The sequence below is a fragment of the Onthophagus taurus genome, chromosome 7 (assembly GCF_036711975.1).
Source record: "Onthophagus taurus isolate NC chromosome 7, IU_Otau_3.0, whole genome shotgun sequence".
Lineage (NCBI taxonomy): Eukaryota > Metazoa > Arthropoda > Insecta > Coleoptera > Scarabaeidae > Onthophagus > Onthophagus taurus.
Genome location: NC_091972.1, coordinates 32,329,925 through 32,352,650, shown reverse-complemented (window position 1 = coordinate 32,352,650; position 22,726 = coordinate 32,329,925). Strand labels below are relative to the sequence as shown.

At 32.0% G+C, this 22,726-nt stretch overlaps 2 protein-coding genes across 7 annotated transcripts in view; one reads left to right on the top strand and one right to left on the bottom strand.

The window, feature by feature from the left end:
* LOC111416776 (Farnesyl pyrophosphate synthase) overlaps positions 1-22,726 on the bottom strand; it is a 69,819-nt gene that overhangs the window by 10,626 nt on the left and 36,467 nt on the right. For 2 of the 6 annotated variants that reach the window (XM_071197962.1, XM_071197960.1), the window contains exons 3-5: positions 9,355-9,664; positions 2,053-2,496; positions 1,329-1,990 (exon numbers count right to left, since the gene is read on the bottom strand). In XM_071197962.1, the coding sequence (XP_071054063.1) occupies positions 1,655-1,990; positions 2,053-2,496; positions 9,355-9,664 (1,090 nt within the window). In that variant the 3' untranslated portion in view covers positions 1,329-1,654. Of the gene's footprint in view, positions 1-1,328; positions 1,991-2,052; positions 2,497-9,354; positions 9,665-15,511; positions 15,818-22,726 lie in introns of those variants that run through there. The other 4 variants (XM_023048877.2, XM_071197961.1, XM_023048875.2 and 1 more) reach the window with 3 other exon arrangements.
* Positions 2,816-4,307, top strand: LOC111416777 (arrestin 2). The gene has a single exon (XM_023048878.2). It carries the CDS (start codon positions 2,886-2,888, stop codon positions 4,083-4,085), a length of 1,200 nt encoding a protein of 399 aa, XP_022904646.2. The 5' UTR covers positions 2,816-2,885; the 3' UTR covers positions 4,086-4,307.

The window sequence follows — 22,726 nt, the reverse complement described above, 5'->3', positions numbered from 1 at the left end:
GGTTTTGATCCGCCGATTGTCCAATTTAGAAGAGATGGTATATCCCTAATATACCATCTCTTCCAAAACAACTAATAAACGGCGTTTCCGCTGTCTCTTTGGCAAGCTTCTTCGCCTTTTCATTGCCCTCACTGCCCCAAGCGAGTTCTCTCAGGTTGCTGGTACACTCTCTAATCAGTGCGGAGTTATACGTGTAGGCCTGAATTGCTTTTAGGGCGACCCGATTGTCTGTGAGAATGTTTATGGATGCACCTTTTTGTCCCTTTTATAGGTTCAAAATGGTGCAGAAGTTTATAGCAAGAACTTCTGCTTGAAAAGTGGTTATGTTCGAGCTGAGGGGCAACTTAATGCGACTATTTGATTTACTAATGCTCATAGCTACTCTGGATCCAACTGTCTTTGAAGCATCGGTGTACCAGGGAAGAGCTCCTCTTTACACCTCCATCATTATCATTCTCCATGTTATCCTAGCCCTTCATCTTCGCCGGCTGTGATGTAGATTCTACTTTTTGTGCCTGTTTCGCGACATTTTTTCGTTCGATTTTTAGTATTTGTGCAACCCATTTCCACTTCCGTTTCCTTATCTCTAGTGTCATTTCCTTTTACATTGCCTATAGTAGGAGAAAATACAAAATCTGACCATTTATTCCTAATAACATTCCAAACATTTGTTTGGCTTTGTTTATTCTCTGCGCCACGCCCGCCACTGATCCTTAGTTTTTTGTTACCATACTGCTCAGGTATGTTCTGGCTGTATATTGTAAGTAGTTGTGCATTGCTGATATTTCCTTTGTATTTACCAGAAAATGTGTAGTTTCATTATCACTTATGTCAGTTTTTTTAATTCACAATGGAAACATTAAACGCCTTTAATCCAGTTCCAACTGGATCGTGTTGGCATGATACACAAGTTCAAGCTTCACAGCTATTCGTCCACAAAGAACGTACTTCACAGGTCAGAGGAACTGCTTTATTCGGCAAATAAAAGATAAAAGCTACCGAATTATATGCACTCGAATAAGATTGAACATCTATGGGATCATATTAGATCAAAACCATTTTAGAAAGACATCCTGAAAGATGTTATAATATTTTAGTTTACCTTTAACAACTTACATTGCGTTTACTTAGGATAGTCTATAAAATCTAAGTAATGGTAGTTTAAAGACAAATACTTGACTAAGTTACAGCAAAAATTCAATTACATTTGTGCAAACAAAAAGTACATTTCATAACAGTACTTAAATAAATCTCTTTTGAAGTTTTATTTGTTAGCCGTTTAATCTTAAAGGATGAACGTGATGGGATAAATAAATAAAACTCAGGAGTATGTAATAATATTATTGTTAATCGTTTATTATTAAAACTTTTATAATATTTCGTATAAATGTAATACTCTTACATGATAATGATACAGGCTATCTTGGACGTTTTAAATGCAAGTTAATAAAAACTAAATATAATCATAGCCTAAAAGGAAAACAAAAATATCATCAATTATATCCCACTACCCAGTAGTAGCAATATAAAAAACTATAATTAATCAGTAATAAAAATACCAGATAAATTTCAACAAATTATCCAGTCCCACAGCACTCAAATAGTATAATTATTTATTAATAAAATAAAATCACATTCTCTCAAATCTTAAAATTTAACACTCCCTCCTGAACAATTTCTCCATAAAATCCAAAAATATCTCGTGAGGTAATCCCTTAGATATCTGATGAATATGAGTTTTAATCAATTTAAAACTTTCCTCTTCGTAAATCGAATAAGTAATAGGAAGACTTAATTCTTCATATAAATTCTTAATTATAGATGTGGACTCCGGTTCTGGACGACCATAATGCGCCTCGAATACTTGTTTTTGTACCGGAGATGCTCTTTGTAATGCAACTACAGACAACCAAGTACACCTTCCCTCTTTGATATCGGTGCCTTTCTTTCCAGTCATCACAGGATCTCCAAAACAATTCAAAAAGTCCTCCTAAATTAAATAAAATACAAATATTCAAAATCGTTTGATTCGAATATTTTTTTTTAACAAACCTGAACTTGGAAGAAATGTCCCATTTCCAATAATATGGTCCTCGCCTGTCTATGCATTTCTGGATCGAAACGTGACGATAAAAACATCGCCAATGCCACGGGAAGATAAAACGAATGATACGAATGTCTGTACTTGACGATGGCATCGTAACGACTCATCGTAAACGCGTCCAAATTTGGAACACCACCTCTCTTCGCAAAGAAATCTAACGTTTGTCCCATCGCGGATTTTAAAGCTGCTTCGTGGAAAAGTTCTAACATCGGAAGGTAACAGGGTAATTGAGAGAAATGTTTCTTGAGCAAAACGAAGATTCCGTTCTCAATGAGGAAACTGTCATTAGTTGCTTTTAAACCTATATCTTCATTTCGGTACCAACAAATATCGCCACGACGGTTTTCGTTTGAATCAATTAGATCATCTGTTATGACGAGGAATGACTGAAACTAAATAACAAAAAAAACTTCACTTGAAAAGGTTCTTTTAGAACTTTCTTTTTCATTCTTATTTTAATCATTTTTTGATCATTTAAAATTTTATTTCGTAATCGTTCTTATTTAGGTTTTGAAAACAAAACGTGTTTTGAAAATCTGGCAATTTTCCAATACGTCAATCTGTTCGCGCCACTTTCGTCAAAAATAAATACATTAGATTTATATAAGCACCGGTCAATAAGGCGATTATGCCATACGCCATTCATAATTCAATTAGAAACCAAAAACCTTACAAGTGCTTCCGCTTCTTTTCTATAAAAATCAGATCAACACCGAGGTTAATTCAAAGTTGCTACAACTTCCTTATAGTAACTACAAAGTGCACTTTTTATATTTCCAAAATGGTTGTGACAGTTAAAGTCTTCAAAAAAATCAGCCCAAATGGCAAATTAACCGTTTATTTAAGCAAACGCGATTTTATCGATTACACCACCCACACCGATCCAATAGATGGGGTTGTGGTTGTTGAAGATGAATATTTAAAGAAAAGAAAAGTTTTTGGGCAAGTAATTACAACATATAGATATGGTCGCGAAGAAGATGAAGTCATGGGAGTCAAATTCAGCAAAGAAATGGTGATTGCTTGCGAACAAATATTCCCAAATAACAACGAGAAAAAAGCTGTAACTACAGTTCAAGAAAAACTTTTGAAAAAAATGGGTGCAAATGCTGCCCCTTTCACCTTTACTTTCCCCGATACGTCACCTACATCAGTAACCCTTCAAACAGGGGAAGACGATCACGGAAAACCACTTGGAGTCGAATACCACGTAAAAATATTTGTCGGCGATAACCAAGAAGATCGCGGCCACAAAAGGAGTACCGTAAGTTTGGCCATAAAAAAATTACAATTTGCTCCGACCAGCCGAGGTAAGCGGCTACCCAGCTCTTTGGTTTCGAAAGGCTTCACTTTTTCAAGTGGAAAAATTAACCTTGAAGTCACCTTGGATAAAGAAATTTATTATCATGGTGAAAAAATTGGGGCGAACGTCGTTGTTACAAACAACTCCAAGAAAGCGGTAAAAAACCTAAAACTTTACGTCGTCCAACATTGCGAAATCACCATGATTAACGCGCAGTACTCTAAATACGTCGCTTCTTTGGAGACTCGCGAAGGTTGCCCCATAACTCCAGGGGCATCTTTCACTAAAACCATGTTTTTGGTTCCTTTAGCTTCAAGTAATAAGGATCGACGTGGTATCGCTTTGGACGGCCACCTAAAAGACGACGACGTCAATTTGGCCAGTTCTACTTTAGTAGCTGAAGGAAAATGTAATGCTGACGCTATTGGTATAGTCGTTTCCTATTCCGTAAGGGTTAAAGTTTGCTGTGGTAGCTTGGGTGGAGAGTTAGTTACCGATGTTCCATTAAAATTACTTCATCCCATGCCTGGTTCCGTTGAAAAAGAAAAATCTAACGCTTTGAAGAAGATGAAGAGTATTGAAAGGTCTAAATACGAAAATGATTGCTATACTAATGATGACGATGATAACATTGTTTTTGAAGATTTTGCTCGGTTACGTCTTAATGAACCGGAATAAAGATGAAATTATGAAAATTATATATCTTTGATGACGATTTGGAGGCGAACTTGAAAAGAATATGTAATAAATGTAACCAAGTATTGATTATTTTCTTGTAAAGTATTATTATTATTAATGGTAATATTATATTCTTTATTTATTGTGATTACTAATATGTACTCTGGAATTATTTATTGATATGTACTAATCCATAATAAAGAATCCGATCATTCAATACTATTAGCATCTTATTAATAACCAAATAATTTATATTCTTTGAAGATTGGGTAAACAATAAAATATTTACAAATTGCAAACGTTTGTTTTGGCTAAAAATATTCTCAGAGGGTTAATCAATAAAATACGACATTATTTAAGTAGTGGAAATTCGAATAGTTTTTTTGGATTGGGTTCCGATTTGGGTCAGCTTCGGTTCCCATTAACTGTAATTAATCTAAAAGTTCATTTTGCATTCATTTTCTATAATGCAAAAGTCACACTTGAGAAATTACAGATAAATTAAGCTATCTAATGTTATGTAAATACATTAGAAAATCTATACAAGCCACAAAAATGACTTTTAACAATCCAATATTAAGTTGACCAAGTTTCTTCTCTTTCATATCTGTCGAAGCAATATCGTAGTAAATGAATTCATATTCTGTCGTATTTGGATATTGTGTTTGTTTAAATGATTATGTCTAGCCGTTTGTTGTAGTCTGCTATAAGTTTATGCAGCTGTAGTTACTCGTTTATTATCGATTTTATATATTTATGTACAGGGGGTGCTGAACAAATTTTATTTGTAGCCTAAAATGTAGTATTTATGGTACTATTTCATTTGGTACCTGGTTCAAGAAAATCGAAATATAAATAACAGAGTTAGAGCTTGGGGCGTTTTTTATCTGACACCCTGTATATTTATTTTATACATTTATATTTTTATTCATTTAATTATAAAACATCTAGACATTGGGATTCGTTAAGTATAACATTATAAGTATTGTTACAAAACCAGCAACTTTTGAGATTATTTATGAATGAGTACCCGAGTTTATTCTCGTTCTGCTTATTATCATTATTCATTCATTATTTTATGATATAATAAAATTGAATAAAGTTTATTACATATATCAGTCTCATTATGTATTGTGTGAATTATCAAACACATTTCTTAAAACTATTTGATACAGGTCTTACATTGTAATGTGTTGATGAGTGGCAGAAACAATGAGATAATTCAAGACTTTGTGAAGGAATATACTAGCCCCAGTGTTAAAGGAAAACCTGGGTTCGAAGACAAAATTAATATAAATAAACATTTTGTTGCAACAATATGCCGTCTTATCTTCATGTTCACCTTCTGTAAGAAAGAAGGGCTGACCGCCTCTTCGACAAGAGTTTATCTTTTGTTTAGTGATGGTAACCTTTTTCCTTTGATTGTAATGAAGTGAAGATAAATGAAAAGTAACTTTTATTCATATTGCCGTGTCTGGTGTCAGATAAGAACCTATATTGGAAGACCCTAGAAATGTATATGAGAGATTTTCATATTTTTTGCTGAAGCCTCGCAGCAAATTGCTATTGGTTTACCATTGTTATAAAAACGAGCTCGTAATCGTCAATAATAAAATTAAAATTTTATAGTTTATTTATAATGTGTCTATATACTACTATGTTTTTTCTTCACACTGTTATTCATATTCTTTTTGCTACAGCCCAATTATAATGTTTCTAACTATATGGTTCAAAAGACAAACCACCTTAAATCTTGCCCAAGTTTTGAAATGTGTATTCTGATCTTTTTGAACTTAAGGCTAACATGACATTCTCATTTTCTGTTTTTTAGAAGAGAATTAGAACATTTATGATCAAAAGATTAAGAAATAAAAATAAATAAATTTGCAAATTGAGTGGGCACGTAAGTGTATCAACGCAATGAGAAGACGAATATTATGATTATTATGAAAACACTCAGATATCTTTAAAATGCTAACTTCTAATGCTGAATTTTAATAGCAAAATGATTCGATAAAGCAGAGTTTGGAGTGGCGGATAAATACTCAAGATAATTATAGAAAAAGATTACTAAACCCGTGTATCCGTGTTTATCATAGAAGAGACGTGTAAAGGAACATTTAAAACACCTAAAAAAATGAACTAAAACACTTCAATGTTTTTAATGCCATAGAAATCATTGGAAAAGCTTGAGATAACATTTCCATAAAAATATTGAATATTGAGTGTCCGTTAAATTTTTTTCTGACAAACCAATTAAAGCAGTCCAAGGAACTGATAATGTCTCTTATGTGATAAAAGAAATTGTTCATTATCAAGAAAATAGATTTAAAAGTAAATGTTGGGTTAATGTCAAGGAGCTATTAAATTGATGTTGATAAAATCAATAAGTAGATAAAACTTTGCAAACGATTTCCAATTGAAAATGGCTTGAAAATTTAAGAAAACATGAACCTCTTCAAAAAATGTTATATACAGGGTGATTTATAAGCTCACCATCAAACTTTGACATATGATAGCTAATCCAATTACCAAAAAAAATGTTAATGAACATATGTTTAAGTTTAGTTTAAAGTTTTAATTTTTATATCATAATTAACTGCAACATTTTTTTTAAAACACATAAATATTACAAATATTGTTCAAAATGGTCTCCTTCTGTTAGAATACATGCTTCACAACGACGAATTAAGAGTTCTAATCGCATGCGGATTTAGTAATGCCTCTTGTTCATCTTGTGTAAAACATGATTCGTCTGTCCAGAGAACATTTGAAATAAAGTCATTATTTTGGGCATGTTGCTGCAATAACCATTCACAAAATGCTAACCGTTGCTGATTATCTCCTGCCTGTAAAGCTTGAACTTTCCGTTTACGATACGGATGAAGGACTTCGCGGTTCAATGCGCGGCATGCAAAATTTTGAGTTACATGTATGTTGTGTGCTATTCTTCGAGTGCGGATGGAAGGATTATCAACATTAATTACAGCTTCTTCGTCCTCTATATTAATTACGTGCGGTCGAATAGCTTTTACTGAAGCAGGATTACCTGTTTCTCGAAGCCTTCTGAAAGAATCGCTAAAAACTGAATAATATGGCAAATGACGCTGTGGAAATCTTTCTTGATATCTTCTGATTATCGAGCATTTCCATTGCAAAAACCATACACGAAAATTATATCAGCATACTCTTCAGTGCTATAAGCGTACATTTTGAGTTTCTTTTTGTATGTAATAATTAAACCTTACAGCAAACTGACATATTACAATGACAACTTTGTTTTTCTTTAATGTTTGATTTTACTGACTATTAATAAATTCGCTGCAGAAAACTTTCAAGTGTTATAATTTCGTAAATAATTGAAATAGGACATATGTTCATTAACATTTTTTTTTGATAGTTGGATTAGCTATCATATGTCAACATTTGATGGTGAGCTAATAAATTATCCTGTATAACGAGCAATAAAGCACATATTATGAGTCCATCATCTCTAAAGTTCTACTTTTTCATAAATAACATACGGATGTAGTAAAAACCAAAAACTAAATCTAATAAATAGCTTAGTTAGTAAATGTCTTATTAGCAAAATTGTCGTTTCAAAATCACTTGGTATATTCACTTGTTTCGTGATGAATAGTATTTTACACAAGTACCTAATGTGATAAAATTGAGTATCAGCTTAATTCTTTTTGTAAGGTCGGCGTATATATCATTTCGATTATGTTTTGTTTGCCCATTCCTTAGTTAGTGCAGAGATTATATGTTGATGAAAAAAAGAAGGCAGTTTCTAACATTTTTAAGATCTCAATGACCAAGATCATCAATCATTCAACAATATTTTGAACGAGCTGTGTCACGACATCACTTGTTCTGTCAAAAACTCCCACACTATCTCGCTATTTGGGAAAGATTTAGTTTTAACCCAGTGGGAGGCATAGATGATAGTTCTTCCCACTTGCACTTCAGCGAAGTAGCGCTACTAGGTCCAACTTTTAATTGATTAACCCACAGGGATCGGTAACAAAAATCTTATTAGTACCTTTCTTGTTTGACAATATGCATGGTGTCCAATTCTACTGATCTGGATTTTCTTCCAGAATAGTTACAATGTTCGCAGGTATCACAATAAAAGTCGTCAAGGTTACTTCTCACATGTATACCTAGGCAACATCAGCATTTTTGTTGGTTGTTCACTTTTTATGTACAAGTGTATAAATAAATTCCATTAATCTCAAAGCCCACATAAATAAGTCCAAGAATATTCTGCTACACATATTCCAATTGGTGCAATGAAGTGGTTCCGATCTACTTCGCGTTTGAATTAAGTAGCAGGGTTTAGCCAGGGGTGTTGGGATTATGATAAACACGATAAACAGTTGTAAGAAAAAAATATATAATAAAGGTTAGAAGGGGCCGAAACTGTTGTTTGTTGTCTATCCGAAAATATCCCAATTCCAGAGTAACGCAGGTGTATGAGATCCACATATAAATAGAGTAAATAAACATAAAGCTATTTGTAACCAAATTCTGTAGAGGGTTGAGGAGGAACGTGACAATATTACTTTCTTAAACGATGTAATTAATAATAATAACAACAAATGTAGATAATAAAAAATAGATAGGTCTTTTCAAGAGTGAAAAGTTAAAGATAAATAGTAGATAATACATAAAGGTGATTAAGTAGTTAGTTTTTGGCGATTGTTAAAATCTTTTATTCATTTACTAGCTTTGCTCCAAGAAATGTTTTTGAATTGTTAGGAACTCACGATATTAAAATCTTCTGAAATGTGAAGCAATTACTTAATAAATTTGCCAATTAAAAACCCGTTATTGAAACAAAACTATTTGGTTAGCTGATTTAGTATGGTTAAAAATAAATAATTAGTAACAACCCTTAATCATTTCCGTGATTTCCACATAATAATGAAAAATGTTCTCGTTTAAAATTAACTAAAATTGAGTTCTCTTTTGAATCAATTAATATATGTTAATCTTTAGGCTATAATTGGGAAAGAACGAGTACACAATATAATTAACATATCATCCCAAAATGTTAACCAGAAGAATATTATATTGAGTAAGTTTAAGGAGTTTACAGAGTTAAAATACTAATCCCTTTGGAAATAATCTAGCTCATTATAAGCTTTAACTTATCATTATAAAGCAACAAAAAGGTACAATCTAGACCCAACAATACAAAATAGACATACAAAACCTACTTGGTTTATTTATAAAATAAATTTAAAATAAAAAGAATGAAACTTACCATTTCAACACACCATCCTAAAATGTTAGCCAACCGAACATTCTCAGGAGTTAGATTGGCTGCATCTTCGAGCATTTTATAAGCAGCAACAACAGCTAATCCACGATTTTTCTTACCATTTGGTACGTTATGCTGTAATACTTTAGCATACCATTTGGTAACTTCCGGAATGTCCGTGTGTCTTCCGGCGTCGGTAAGATCACGGACAATATCCGGAAAAACGGCCATAAATTCGCGACTTTCTTCCTTTGAGCCTACATTTACGGTTGTAGCTTGCGGTACGATTTTGGCTTGAAGTGTTGATAAGGCTCTAAACAAAAAAAGTTTGGAAAAAAATTACTTCTTTGATAAATTTAAATGAATTATGAGGTTTATTTAATCAACTTTGTTGATTACCTTGAAATTGTTGAAATGTATATTAATTGTATAATGATTCGTAGTTATTTAATAGCCAATTTTCTGGTCATTAAAAAATTTTAAATTACGGATACATTCATATTGGTTATTTAAAAATAAAAAACAGGAAGTGTAACATCAACACCAAAAGGCGTGAAGTTAATTCCCATGTTTCAACAAAAAAAGAAATAATAAACAGAACAATAACAGAAAAAGTGTGTATGCGTAATAAATAATTTTCTTCTTTTGTAATAAAATACAATGAAGAACTTTTACATATCACGCACAGTTTAGTACACCAATTAGGGTTAATACGACACGATTGTATTTAGGACTATGTATATTGAAACTCGGACGTCAACAATTTCATATTATTAAGTGCGTACTAACTAACAAACTCTCTTTCGTTATGTAGTGCTAACACGTGCGAATAGCTATAAAAAATGCGTACTCGCCTAGGAAAAACAACGCGTTTATTTTGCATACATGTTAATTAAATAAGTTTATTTAAATAATCAGCGCCATACCATAAATAGAACACAATAACCAGTTTTTTTTTGTCAAAATCTTTCCAGTCAATTCAACCTTGGAAATAAAAACGTTAAACTTCTTAAATTAATTTATGATGATAATTAAGAAAGTATTATGAGAATACTTAGATCCCCCGCTAAGGTTCTAATAAATCATGATAACGGTTGGCCTATTTTTTGGATTATCTTATACACACGAAGCTCTTATCAAACAAAATTCGCGATTATTTAAAAATGAGTATGTTATAGATAAGTTAAAAACGTAGATAGGCAATTAGAAAAAATTGTAATTTTCAATCTGTTCATTCACATAAGCTATTCAAACGATGAATGTTCATTCCAGATGTTTATGTCTATTATGATTACCCATGTTTTATTTCCATATACAAGGGCAGACGACAGGACGAATTAAACGATAAGGATTTTATTAAAAAGTGATTTTTATTTATAGGCACATGACGAATGTCTTTGTGGTGACGTATTTTTTGTTGTTACCAAAATGCGTTGTATTGTAGGAATGATAAATACAGAATGTGTACCAAAATATCATAAAAATATCAGTTTCAAAATAATATTGTTTTAAAATAAATTTATAATAATAAACAAAAGGATTAAAAAAGTCTTAATAACAGTTCGTTTCATAAAAATAGAATCGGAACTTTCCAAAAAACTTTGCGGTAAAAATATTAATATGTTGAATGCTGAACACTTTAATGATGAGATTATTATTGCTGCAGTAGTTTTAGTTTTTTAGAAAAGTTCTCCTTTCCACTGTTTTTATGGCTAAAAATTGGATTAAAAACATGGAACTGGACGACATAAACTTCAACTGCGTGTATATCCGGTTACATCATAAACGTATTAACGTATAAGTAAAGTGTAAAACATATGATACAAATAATATATAGGACTAATTCCATTTTGATACTTTTAAATTAAACTTTACTTTAATATTTAATCGAAAAGATGTTTATTGTCAACCACGAAATAACTCACAATCAGTAAGAACAATAAATTTCTATTATTTTCTGAAATACCATGTAGTTATATTCTGAACATGATAATCAATGAGAATGTAAATAGATAAATTTAATATAAATTAACTTTATGACCTAGCTTTTCTAGCCTTGATTATCTTCATAAGATTTATCACTTACGAAGAGAACTTGTCCTAAACGTAGTGTTACATTATATTCCTATGCGTAAATTATATTTATATTAATGAATATCATATAGAGTTCTTTTATGAACCGTCAATGTTGTGAAATTGATCTCTGATGTCTAATTGTAAGAAATATTGCGTCATTGTGTTGCACATGAACTAGTTATATTGAACGCTGTAAAGATTATTGCTTTTATTCGATAATGTGTAATACTTGTGAGTGAAACACATTCGCTTCCCGTAGTCAAGAATAATCTTCTGTGAAAACTTCTTTTGCAATCCACTCAATTTGATAAATATTGTAGAACACAATTTTGTAAACATTGTAAGCAGAAATGTCGAGCATGATACAGAACGGTGCAGTAGATAACTTATATTCTTCCTATTACAGCGATATGATCAAATATGTATGATATATGTTGCTTTATTATAAAATTTGATTCTTTTTTTCAAAATAATTGGTCGAATGCTAATTAAAAAGCAATGTAATATAATAAATCAACCTATCTTCAAAATGATATGCGTCCATGAATCAAACGAAATTGCTCATCAACCTTTATGTACGTTTATTTGGTTCACTTCCTTTTTGCTCTTCATTGTCGAATCGTAGAATTGAATCGGAGTTGACAAAATTGGTCTATGCAAATAAGTAATTCGACTGTATTTTCATATGGATCAATGAAAAATAGAAAAGCGCGGAATGTGTCAGATATATGAGCAGTGCAAATGATGAGACGACGAGAAATACACTTTGCATGGAAACAAAAAGGTAGCACAAGTAAAATGAGCGATCCACACTGCTTCTCAACACCAAAATCGTCGCTATCATTCATTGCACTTGCTTTATCTTCAACTTTCACTGGAGTATCTTCGTCACCTTCAGTCCTAATATCATCACTACCAAACAGATTGAACCAAGAAGCCAACTGACAAAAAAAGTCCGATAGATTTATCATCATGGCAAAAATATTATCACATGTGTATCACTCTGGAGGTTCACTGAATACTGTTTACGCAGCAATTGCCGTTTTTATGATCTTTACATCAGGTTCTGCCTTTAGACATAAAAATTCATTTTCTCAATAACAATTGACTATAAAGGTTAAAATTGTAGTGCAAGTGATGTGTCAGTGTGATACAACAATTCGCTCATTGAGCTACAAACTCTAGTCGATCCAAACGCAAATCATTAACTAATATTGCAAATTATGTTAGTTTAATGGGAAGTCTGAAAAAGACTTAATCTAGTATATTTGTACTTTTTGTATTTGTTTGAACTGTTATATAATAGAAAAAGGGGAAAACAGGAGGATGGTTAAGCTTCAAATGGATGCAAATGTTGGTACCACGGTTTCAAAAGGAGAACTAAACGGGCAAGACACTGTTCATTGTAATAACCTCATTGCTCCTAAGAACTAATCAATAACATTTAAAACAGCTGGTTATTTCAGGATAACTCAATCAGATTACAATAGATATCACTTAGCTCTTACACAGAAAATATGTACATACAATACAAATTATCTTCATCAAAAGCATTTTGAATGGTCTATTTGAATAATATAAAACAAAGAGGTTCACAAAGTCAAACTTGTGACCTCTGGAGATATAATATCCAAATAAAACAGTCCCACCAGACTTCTGTAAAGCATTTCACACGTGATTTAAGGATTTGGCAGCAATGAAGTGGTAGCAACATTTTTTAAAGTTTGAAAATGTAATCATTGTTTTATGGTAGCTAACAACCAACTAAAAAATGCGTTATTTCAAGAGACTTGGATCAAATATATTTTAAGATATACTATACAAGATATCACCTGGCTTTAATATCAAATTTGGTCTTAGAAGATGTGATATGTGCTAGAATTGTGACAAGTTCCTCAAAGATCGTTGGTTGCTCGAGAAAAGATAAACTAATAATGAGCTTATTTTTATATCAGTAATACAATTTTAAAATATTTATCTTTTTAGACAACCGTATTGCTTCCTTGGCTGCTAACATTGCTTCACTTGGTTGTTTTGGCTAAAACTGGGGGCTTTTCCAATATAGTCAAATGCTCACTGTCATTGAAGTTCAACAGGATTTAAGTTGATAATATTATCACATAACTCTAAAGAATTATTCTATTGAAATCTTACTGTATTTTGTTATACAAGAAATATGAAGGAGAAAACTCCTGCTCCCGTCAGCCCTCTTCAACCTCAGTGCAGAGAGGAACATTCCCGCAGTCTTCAACTTGATTATGGACAAAATAACTGACACGAAAAAGTTGGAAGACATATTGGTGTCAAAAACAAAATCTCTAAGAATACCAAGAGAGCCATGCAAATTTGCAGTATCCAACAAGCCTATAGCACAGCTAGCAGCTCCAAAAAGATATTAATTATCGCTCAAACAACGAAAGGAGCTTTAATATTAAGTTATCAGCTAACTATGTCCCTAGAAAGCAAGATCCGTATGTATAAGAGTTGTCTCAAAAAGAATCCTCAAAACAGTGGAGACGAAGTGGCTCAGATTATTAACAAGATTCACTTGTGGGAATGGAAATGGAAGGACCACGTTGAACGTATGAAAGTCTCAAGACTACCAAGGATAATAAAAGATGGACTCCCAAGAGCAAATACAGCCTCCAAAAAAAAACCTATAAAGAATTCTTCTATACGGTGGTATGAACGCTAGAAATCAACTTCCCAGCATACGCAAAGAATAATTAAGGAACATGTTTTCCAAATATGAGCAGACTGAAGTAGTAGGTTTCAGAACCTTAATATAAATAAATTACTACGCGTGGGAATGATAACCAATTAAACTTATTGAGTACAATTAATTAAAAACAATTTGGAGTAATTGTGAATCATTTCAAACAGCTGACAACTTTTTAGAGTAATAGGGATCATCTCGATCAACGTACATGAAATCTTATTTGGAATCTAGTACAAAAAGTAACTACGCGGCATAATTAAAGAAAAATATTTTTTTTTACAAATTTGAGTGATTTGTTAATGGAAACCACATTAACAGAAAAATAATGCCATCTTTGACAGATTAGCGATAAGGAATAATAAGAAAAAGAGAAACAATAAAAATTGGTTAAACTCGGTTGCACTGCTGAAAAGAGAATTAATTAACATACAAAACATTATCATTTTATGACTTTATACATTGTATGCTACCTCATACAATGAAACAAAAGCAAAAAATTAAAACAAAAATATTGTTATGCATCTATTTTTAACTCTAAAACATTGGATAAATTACTTAAACAAATAAAATATTTCCAGAATTTTAAAACAAATTAAAACAATGACTCATATTATACTGAATACAAATTTAAGGGAGGGTAATTTTGTAAATGTGTGATTGACATAAAAGTAGAATAAAATTTAATTTTTATTGAGTTATGCTTGAGCATTAACAATGTCTTTGTAGTAAATGTGTTTATTAATTTTATCACCTCGTTTTCTTATTTTAGTTTTATGTTGGAAAGAATGAACAATGGAATTTTTTGCAAGTCAATTTATAACTATGTAGTTAATGGAATATCCATTTATTTTTAGCTTGTAATTGGAATTTAATTATGGTATTATGTAACACAAAGTATTGGTACTTGTAAATAGCATCTTATTTGCAACCAGTCAAAAACTTTAACACTTTGATTATTCAATAGTACCAAAATTTTTTATGTTCTCTAAAATTCAATAAAATTATAACCGAATTATAGAGGCAAGTTTGAAATAACTTTTAAAGAATTTGACTAAATACGTTACTATCAAAAATTCTAAAATAACTTTTAAATTCCTTAACCACTTTTTTACGTAAAGTTAGAATGCACTATTGTAAAATATTATCAGCATTTTTCACACAGTATTTGTTAAACAGAAAACGCTACTTTTTTAATATTTCAATCTTAGTTTCTTCGAAAGAAATTCGTTTAGAATCCACCGATTACAAAACAGTCACAAAGAATTGAAAACCCACTAGCAAGAGAGATGAAGGGGTCAAGCTTCCAAAGGGAACGAGAACCGAGTCACGTAGGCACCGAGGAAAGAGTGTCAACGACCGGCTTACCTCTTGTTATTGTGCCTGTTCAGTCTGGACCATTTATCTGCGTCCGAATCCTTGCGTGTATTCGACGATTTTCTGGGAACGAAAGCGTCGCTGTTTGGGACGCTCGATGTTTTACTGATGTGCCTTTGAATCTCACGACGAAGCCCTGATCTTAGGCTGGATGCACTAGCTGTAAACATGGCTTCTAATACTTTTTCTTCTTTCTTGATTGGCAAAATATTCTCTTTTATGATATGGTTTATAGAAGAGCTGAGCTGATCGGCGAATTTCTCACCGCCGGCGACGAGTCTTGACTGTTTCTGGTTGGGTTCGTGCGGCGCACTTTATAAACCCGACGAGAGAGATGCCAAGAAAACATGACCACGTGGCCACCGGCTGATTGCAGTGTTTACGTTTTTGTCGGGTAACGAAGCGGACTCATGTATGTAGATACGTAGGAAATGCGCGTTCATGCATCGGCCGAGTGATAACCATAGTTTTTTATTTGTATTGCAAAATTATGAGTTCTACATACAAATCTTGAAAATTTTAATTGAAATCAAGAAATCACCATATGTTCTTCCATTAATTAATCCATTAAGAACGACATATTTTTATTTAAATACTACACAATTTATTGAATGAATTCGAATTGATGAGATGTTTACGAATTAAACATTTATTGCATCTTGGTTATTGCATAACTGCAAAACTTTAATAAATACAGGTCGAATTATTTAACTCCTTGAAATAATCACTTCCTTAGAAACTATCAAATAATGGATAACTTTTCTAATGAAAATATAACTTAGATTCACTGATATCCAAGCATGAAGCATCTTTACAAATGATGACTAAATTAAACAACACCAAATTTGATTATGCAAAAAAGTTTGGAATTTAGCCTCTGAACTAAAAAGGAAAAGGTACTTATCCTGAAAAAGCACATCCAAAAACTTATCTGAATATACTCTTATAAGAAACGAAATAAAGCCCAGAATAAGCTATAAGGAGACAATATTGCAGTCAATTCATCAGCGATATGGACTATGACCTGTATGGAGCTCAATTGGAAAATGCTCAACGAGTATGAACAGACAAATGTGGTGATACAGAAAGATTGAGAAAAATATTTTACACCCCCGAAAAGGCAATACACGTTAGTGAAGCTGTAAGCACAAGAACTATTATCCGGATAGAAGAAGTCAAAGAAAAAGTTGGCAAACTGGACAACAGATGTCTCCTGGAATCGACAACACACCCAATGAATTGCTCAAATATGGAGGAACAGAACCAAAAGCTATTTAACAGAGTGCTGTGCCATTCAGAAATACCAATTGAATGGTATAACAGAATAACAATCTCTATATTCAAAAAAGAAAATCTTATTACAAATGCCGAAACTAACCGAAGACATCCCCACACCACGCGGCATACAATAAGGCGTTAGTCTCAGCCCATTTTTGTTCAACTTATGAATGGACAAAACAATCGAGGAAGTAATAAACCTAGGATGTGAAATGGGCCAAAAGAAAATGTGTAATAATCGTCAACTCAAAGACATGCAAAGACAACAACACAAGCTCTATCAATCGAACAAAGCCCTCTACTTTAATAATTAAATGCATGGTGTTAGCAAGAGAGCCAATAAGATGTAAGTTGGTAGTCCATCGAACAAGTCTTAGAATTTTCCTATTCGGGTGTAAACATCTCATGCACTCACAATCCCGCAAAAGAACTAAGAAGTCAAATCAAGAAAGCGTCCGCAATTTCAAGCTGCCTACAAGATACTGTTTGGTCGAACAAATTCAGGAAAATGGATTGTGACAACTTACGGCATTGAAATACACGAAGACACGAACAAAGCTAAGAGCATGTTAAGTGAAGCAAAAATAAAAACCTTGAGGACAATCTCAGGAAAGACTAGATGGGATACAAAAACTCCGGCATCATCGACCAATATGGAGTTCAGGACATTATGAGATGGGTAAGACAGTGCAAGAGAGATTTTAGCACAACCACGTTCGTAAAATGCCAGATAATAGATTGTGCTTACAAATAATCCGTCCGGAACCAGACCATCAGGTAAACCATCAATGAGATTTAGAGACAAAAGACATACTGAAAAGACATAGTGAGGAGGAGTTCCACCTTTCTAAAAATGTAATCAGGAACCCTCATCATGTAAAATCAAATATGCTTATTTAGATTTCCATTGATAATGATTGGACCAACTACTGGGTCTCTCTAAATGTCTGCACATACATTAATTTATTGATGATACTGGACAATTAGATGAGGAATTTCGTTACTTTTACTCTTCATTACTTGATGTATTATTATAAGGATGAAATTTATGAAGTGGTATAATTTTATAAACAGTAGCTTAGAAATTTCTAGTTTCACCAAAAATTTGACGTAATGAAGTATTAATCCTTGCACTTTAATGGCTTCGTTTAAAACTTTCGACTGATTTTGTTTTACATTTTCAACATATCCGGTCTGAGTAAATTTGGAAATAATATTTAAGAGTAATCTATGTGACGTGTTCTTATCCGGCTACTTTTCATTAAATGTCGTTGAGCATGGATTTTCGTCGTCGGATTAAATTAATACAATTTCAACCCTTTTTTATAAACGGTAAACCAATATTGTTTTCAGCAATTATTTTCATAAATTTCCAGATTTTCAAAAATTAAAGTGAGAAGTTTTCATATGAACTCCATGTACAAAAATGAACAACAACGATTGAGTCAATTTATTGAAGTTTGTTTACGGGAAATGAAGGAGGAAGAAGTCCCTGAAAATTCAGACACGGAAATATATTTTATAAAGAACGGGAAAATTCTTCTAGTGAACAGGGCATATTGGATATAGAACAAGAACTAATAACACTAGTTTACAAATTTTAATCAATTTTTTCCTCGAAGACTGCGATATTTTTTTCCAGTTCTTGAGATATACCCAAAAATGTGGAAAATCGTAAATTAAAAAACATAGCAACGGTTCATGTTTAGTATATTTTTTATATAGTGTGCTTCTGTACACAGCTTCTGTAGCTATATGGACATGAAAGTAGAGATCCAGACGAACATTTTGAAGTATTGATGGCATAAATCGGATTCTCCGTTATTTTGCTACAGCCTAAAACAACTCAACAAAATCAAATTTTTTGGCATTTTTTTATCACTGAATCGTACCGTAACGAAAAAGAATTATATATGAACACAATTGGACACCATGATCAAACGTATTTTACCGGAGATATCGTTAATTTACGACAATCGTGCAAAATTTTATTTTTTGTCATTTTTACTGTATTATTGAAACATTATTACGAAATATAAATAATTTTTTTTAATAAAGAGGCGTTTTAACTCTTCCAGGCACTAAGTATAAACATTAAATTCACTGAAATAAATATTATTATTTTTTAAATACAACAAACAATAACATTCTTGGAAAAAGTTTTTAAGAACTCGCGCATTTACCTGTTAGACCTTTTTTGGCAAAAGAAATTCTCATTGTTAAAAAACAATCACTTTCTGTGAAAAAGTGTTTTTTAATAACTCCACTTCTTTATATATTAGAACCTTGTTCTGCTAAACAGTCTTTTTTTCAAATATTTTTTGGGATAAAAGGATCAGTGACCTTTCGTTTAAGAAAATAGCAAAGTGTTGTAAAAGTTTTGTTGATAATGGCTAACAGCAGCAGAAGTTTTGAATGCAAGAACAATCCTGATTTGTTCTACTTTATTTGCGGACAACTGTTATAAAACAAGCGTATTCTCATTATTTTGGGTTTACTTTGACGAATTTAGACAAGCCCTGGACATCCAGCTTCGTATGTCCGAATTGCGGTATAACTTTCAATAGATGGATGACGGATGAATCTACATCTCATTTACAGATTGGTATTCCAATGTTATGGTCACAGATATCAGATCATTCCGATTGCTATTTCTGTAACATAAACCTAGACGGCATAAACAAAAAGAAACAAAGAACAGTTTGGTTTATCCGCTATAAATTTATTATTATTTCCGCACAGTGCAATTTTACCAAGAACAAATCCTCCTGATCGATTAATGCAATCCAGTGAAAGTGATCAGAGTAAAGCAGAGAGTGAAGATATGTCATCTAGCAGCGACTATGATGCCAAAATAAACCATAAACTATCACAGAAAGAACTAAGTGACTTAGATAGAGATCGAAAGTTGTCGAAGATTGATAGTGAGGTATTGGCATCCCGCTTACAGCAATGGAATTATTTACACCCTACAACCCGTGTAACTGTTTATCGAAACAGAGGCGGAGCATTTGTACAATTTTTTACGAAAGATCAAGGTATTTGTTATTGTAATAACGTGCAGAGACTGTTTGATGAATTGATAATAGATCATAACCCAAGTGAATGGCGTCTTTTTATCGATAGCTCTAAAAACAGCATTAAAGCAGCTTTACTTCATAATAGAAACACACTACCAACTATTCCACTTGCGCATGCCGTCAATGTTAAAGAAACATATGTGCGCGTATCAGAGGTTTTAACTCTAATTCAGTATAACGCATTTGAATGGAAAGTTTGCGCAGATTTAAAGGTAATTGCCGCAGTAAAGAAATTTACTAACTTCTACTTTTTAAGTATCGACTTACATTTCTATGATTTTCAGGTAATTGCTGTGGTTACTAGCTTACAAGGCGGTTTTAGAAAATATTGCTGTTTTCTTCGTTTGTGGGATAGCCGAGCGAGAGAGCATCATTATGTGCGCAAAGACTGGCCTTCTAGAGAACATTACGATACTGGTGCTTTCAATGTTTTAAATAAGCCTCTAGTAAGACCAGCATCTGTAATATTGCCTCCACTACACATCAAACTGGGTTTGATGAAAAACTTTGTGAAAACGTTGAATGTAGAAGGCCCAGCATTTAAATATTTCGGCGAGCGGTTCCATCAAGACTTAATGACATTGAAAAGACGTTATCAATGTTACTGGGACGCAGGGATGATGGAGTGTTATCAGAGAAATCGACCCAAAGACATACAAAAAATTGTCGAAAAGTAATCATATCCCCCACTATACTAACAATAAGTAAAGTAGTATATATTAAACATAAAATTTAATTCCATAAAAGTTCTGTAATATAATTTGTAATATAAACCTAGACAATATAAATAAAAAGACAAAGAAAAGTTTGGTATCGTTTGTAAGATCAGCCAAAAAACCGAGTGCGCATAGTGAAACTCTGCCAAAACCAAATCCTCCTGATCAATTAATACAATCCAGTAAAAGAGCAAAAAAGAGTTATAATAGTAAAAGTGACAGTGGTGAAATGTCATCTAGCAACGACTGCCAATAAATTTTAATTACTTGATATGCTTGATGTTCAACATGTAGAACAGGTAAAATAATATTGATTTCAGTGAATTTAATGTTTATACTTAGTGCCTGGAACAGTTAAAATACCTCGTTATTAAAAAATGGCAAAAAAATGATTGTCGTAAATTAACGATATCTCCGGTAAAATACGTTCGACCATGGTGTCCAATGCTTCGAAATTTAGAGAATTGAATGTTCTACAGGATAGAGTAGCTAACTTTTTTGTTCATATATAATTCTTTTTCGTTACCGTGCGATTAAGTGATAAAAAATGGGAAAAATGCCAAAAAATTTGATTCTGTTGAGTTGTTTTAGGCTGTAGCAAAATAACGGAGAGTTCGGTTTATGACAACATTACCTTAAAATGTTTGTCTGGATCTCTACTTTCATGTCCATATAACTACAGAAGCACACTTTGCAAAATAAAAAATATACTGAACATGAACCGTTATTATGTTTTTTAATTTACGATTTTCCACATTTTTGGGTATATCTCGAAAACTGGATGTGATGGAGAAAAACTGAAGACAGTTTCAGAATCAGCACAACATTCTACTACATTTTCTTGTAAACTGGTGTAATAGAACCATATTTTATTGGAAAAGATTGTAGATAATGCTAAAAGCACACTCCAAGTTGAAATATATTAAATGATATATTAAAACATTTACCAAGAACAAAAACTTCGCTAAAAGGTACAAAGAATCAAAAGAAATTATTAATTGTATCAAAAATATACTTAAAAACACCAAGAAATCTACGGTCTACTGTAGTTTGAGAAATGGATACGAAGTTGACTACAGTATCGGAAATAAGAGTGTTGAAATCGAATCGACTATACATTGTATTAGATTTGTACGAAACTATTGTATTTCTTTTTAGAATAAAGCATTTAATAGATATGTGTATCTATTAATTCTGTAATACTTAAGTAATCATTTAAACCCTAAATTTCAATTATATTTATTTTTAATATATGTATACAGAATCATTTTCAAAATCGTTTCGCGGTATTTTATTACAATTTAATAACTTTTTCAGATGTAACTTAAAATAGCATTCCTAACTACTATACTTATTTTCTGTTAAATTTATTGAACAAACTTACTAATTGTAAGAAATTTCCTAGAAACTTTAAATGCGATATTTTATATAACAGGATTCTACAGAATATTTTTTATTTTTATACAATTCCACGAATTTTCTTAGAGTTTCTCCAAATTGTTTACACGAATTCCTTAGTGGCCTATCATTCGACACAATTCAAAGTCATTAGCAAGTGTTAAACTATTAAAAAGTCGAGTCGTGAATATTTAAAATTTTGTGCAAATAATTTTGCTAATTTTTAAAACAACAAAGAATTTAATTATCTTGGAATTTTTTATTTTTATGACTTCCTTAATTCCCTCTAAATATGTAATTTGTATAATAATATACAGGATGAGTCAATATTCACTTCCTAGAAGTCTTCTTAGAATTTTGAGGCTTCTTTAATGTAGTCAATTAAGTCAGACCAAAAATTATAGTGGTTTGCGGTTCAGTTCGTACTTTTTTCTACCACATCAATTCCAGAACTAAAATTTTCTTTCAATAATAATTCCACAGAACTTTGGTTTAGAAAGAATTTATTAATTTATTATTTTCTGCGATGGTGTGATATTTTGTATTTCTATAAATTATACTTCTATCATATGCACATATTATTGGTGACCTGGCTAATAATATCATTTCGTCCTGCGCACAGAAGTCTTGTGAGGAATTTAAGAGCTTTGTTAGCGTTATGTTTCTGACGTAATATTAAAAAAAATTAAACCCTAGATGATCGCAGCTTCTACAATCTTTATTATCAATCTGGT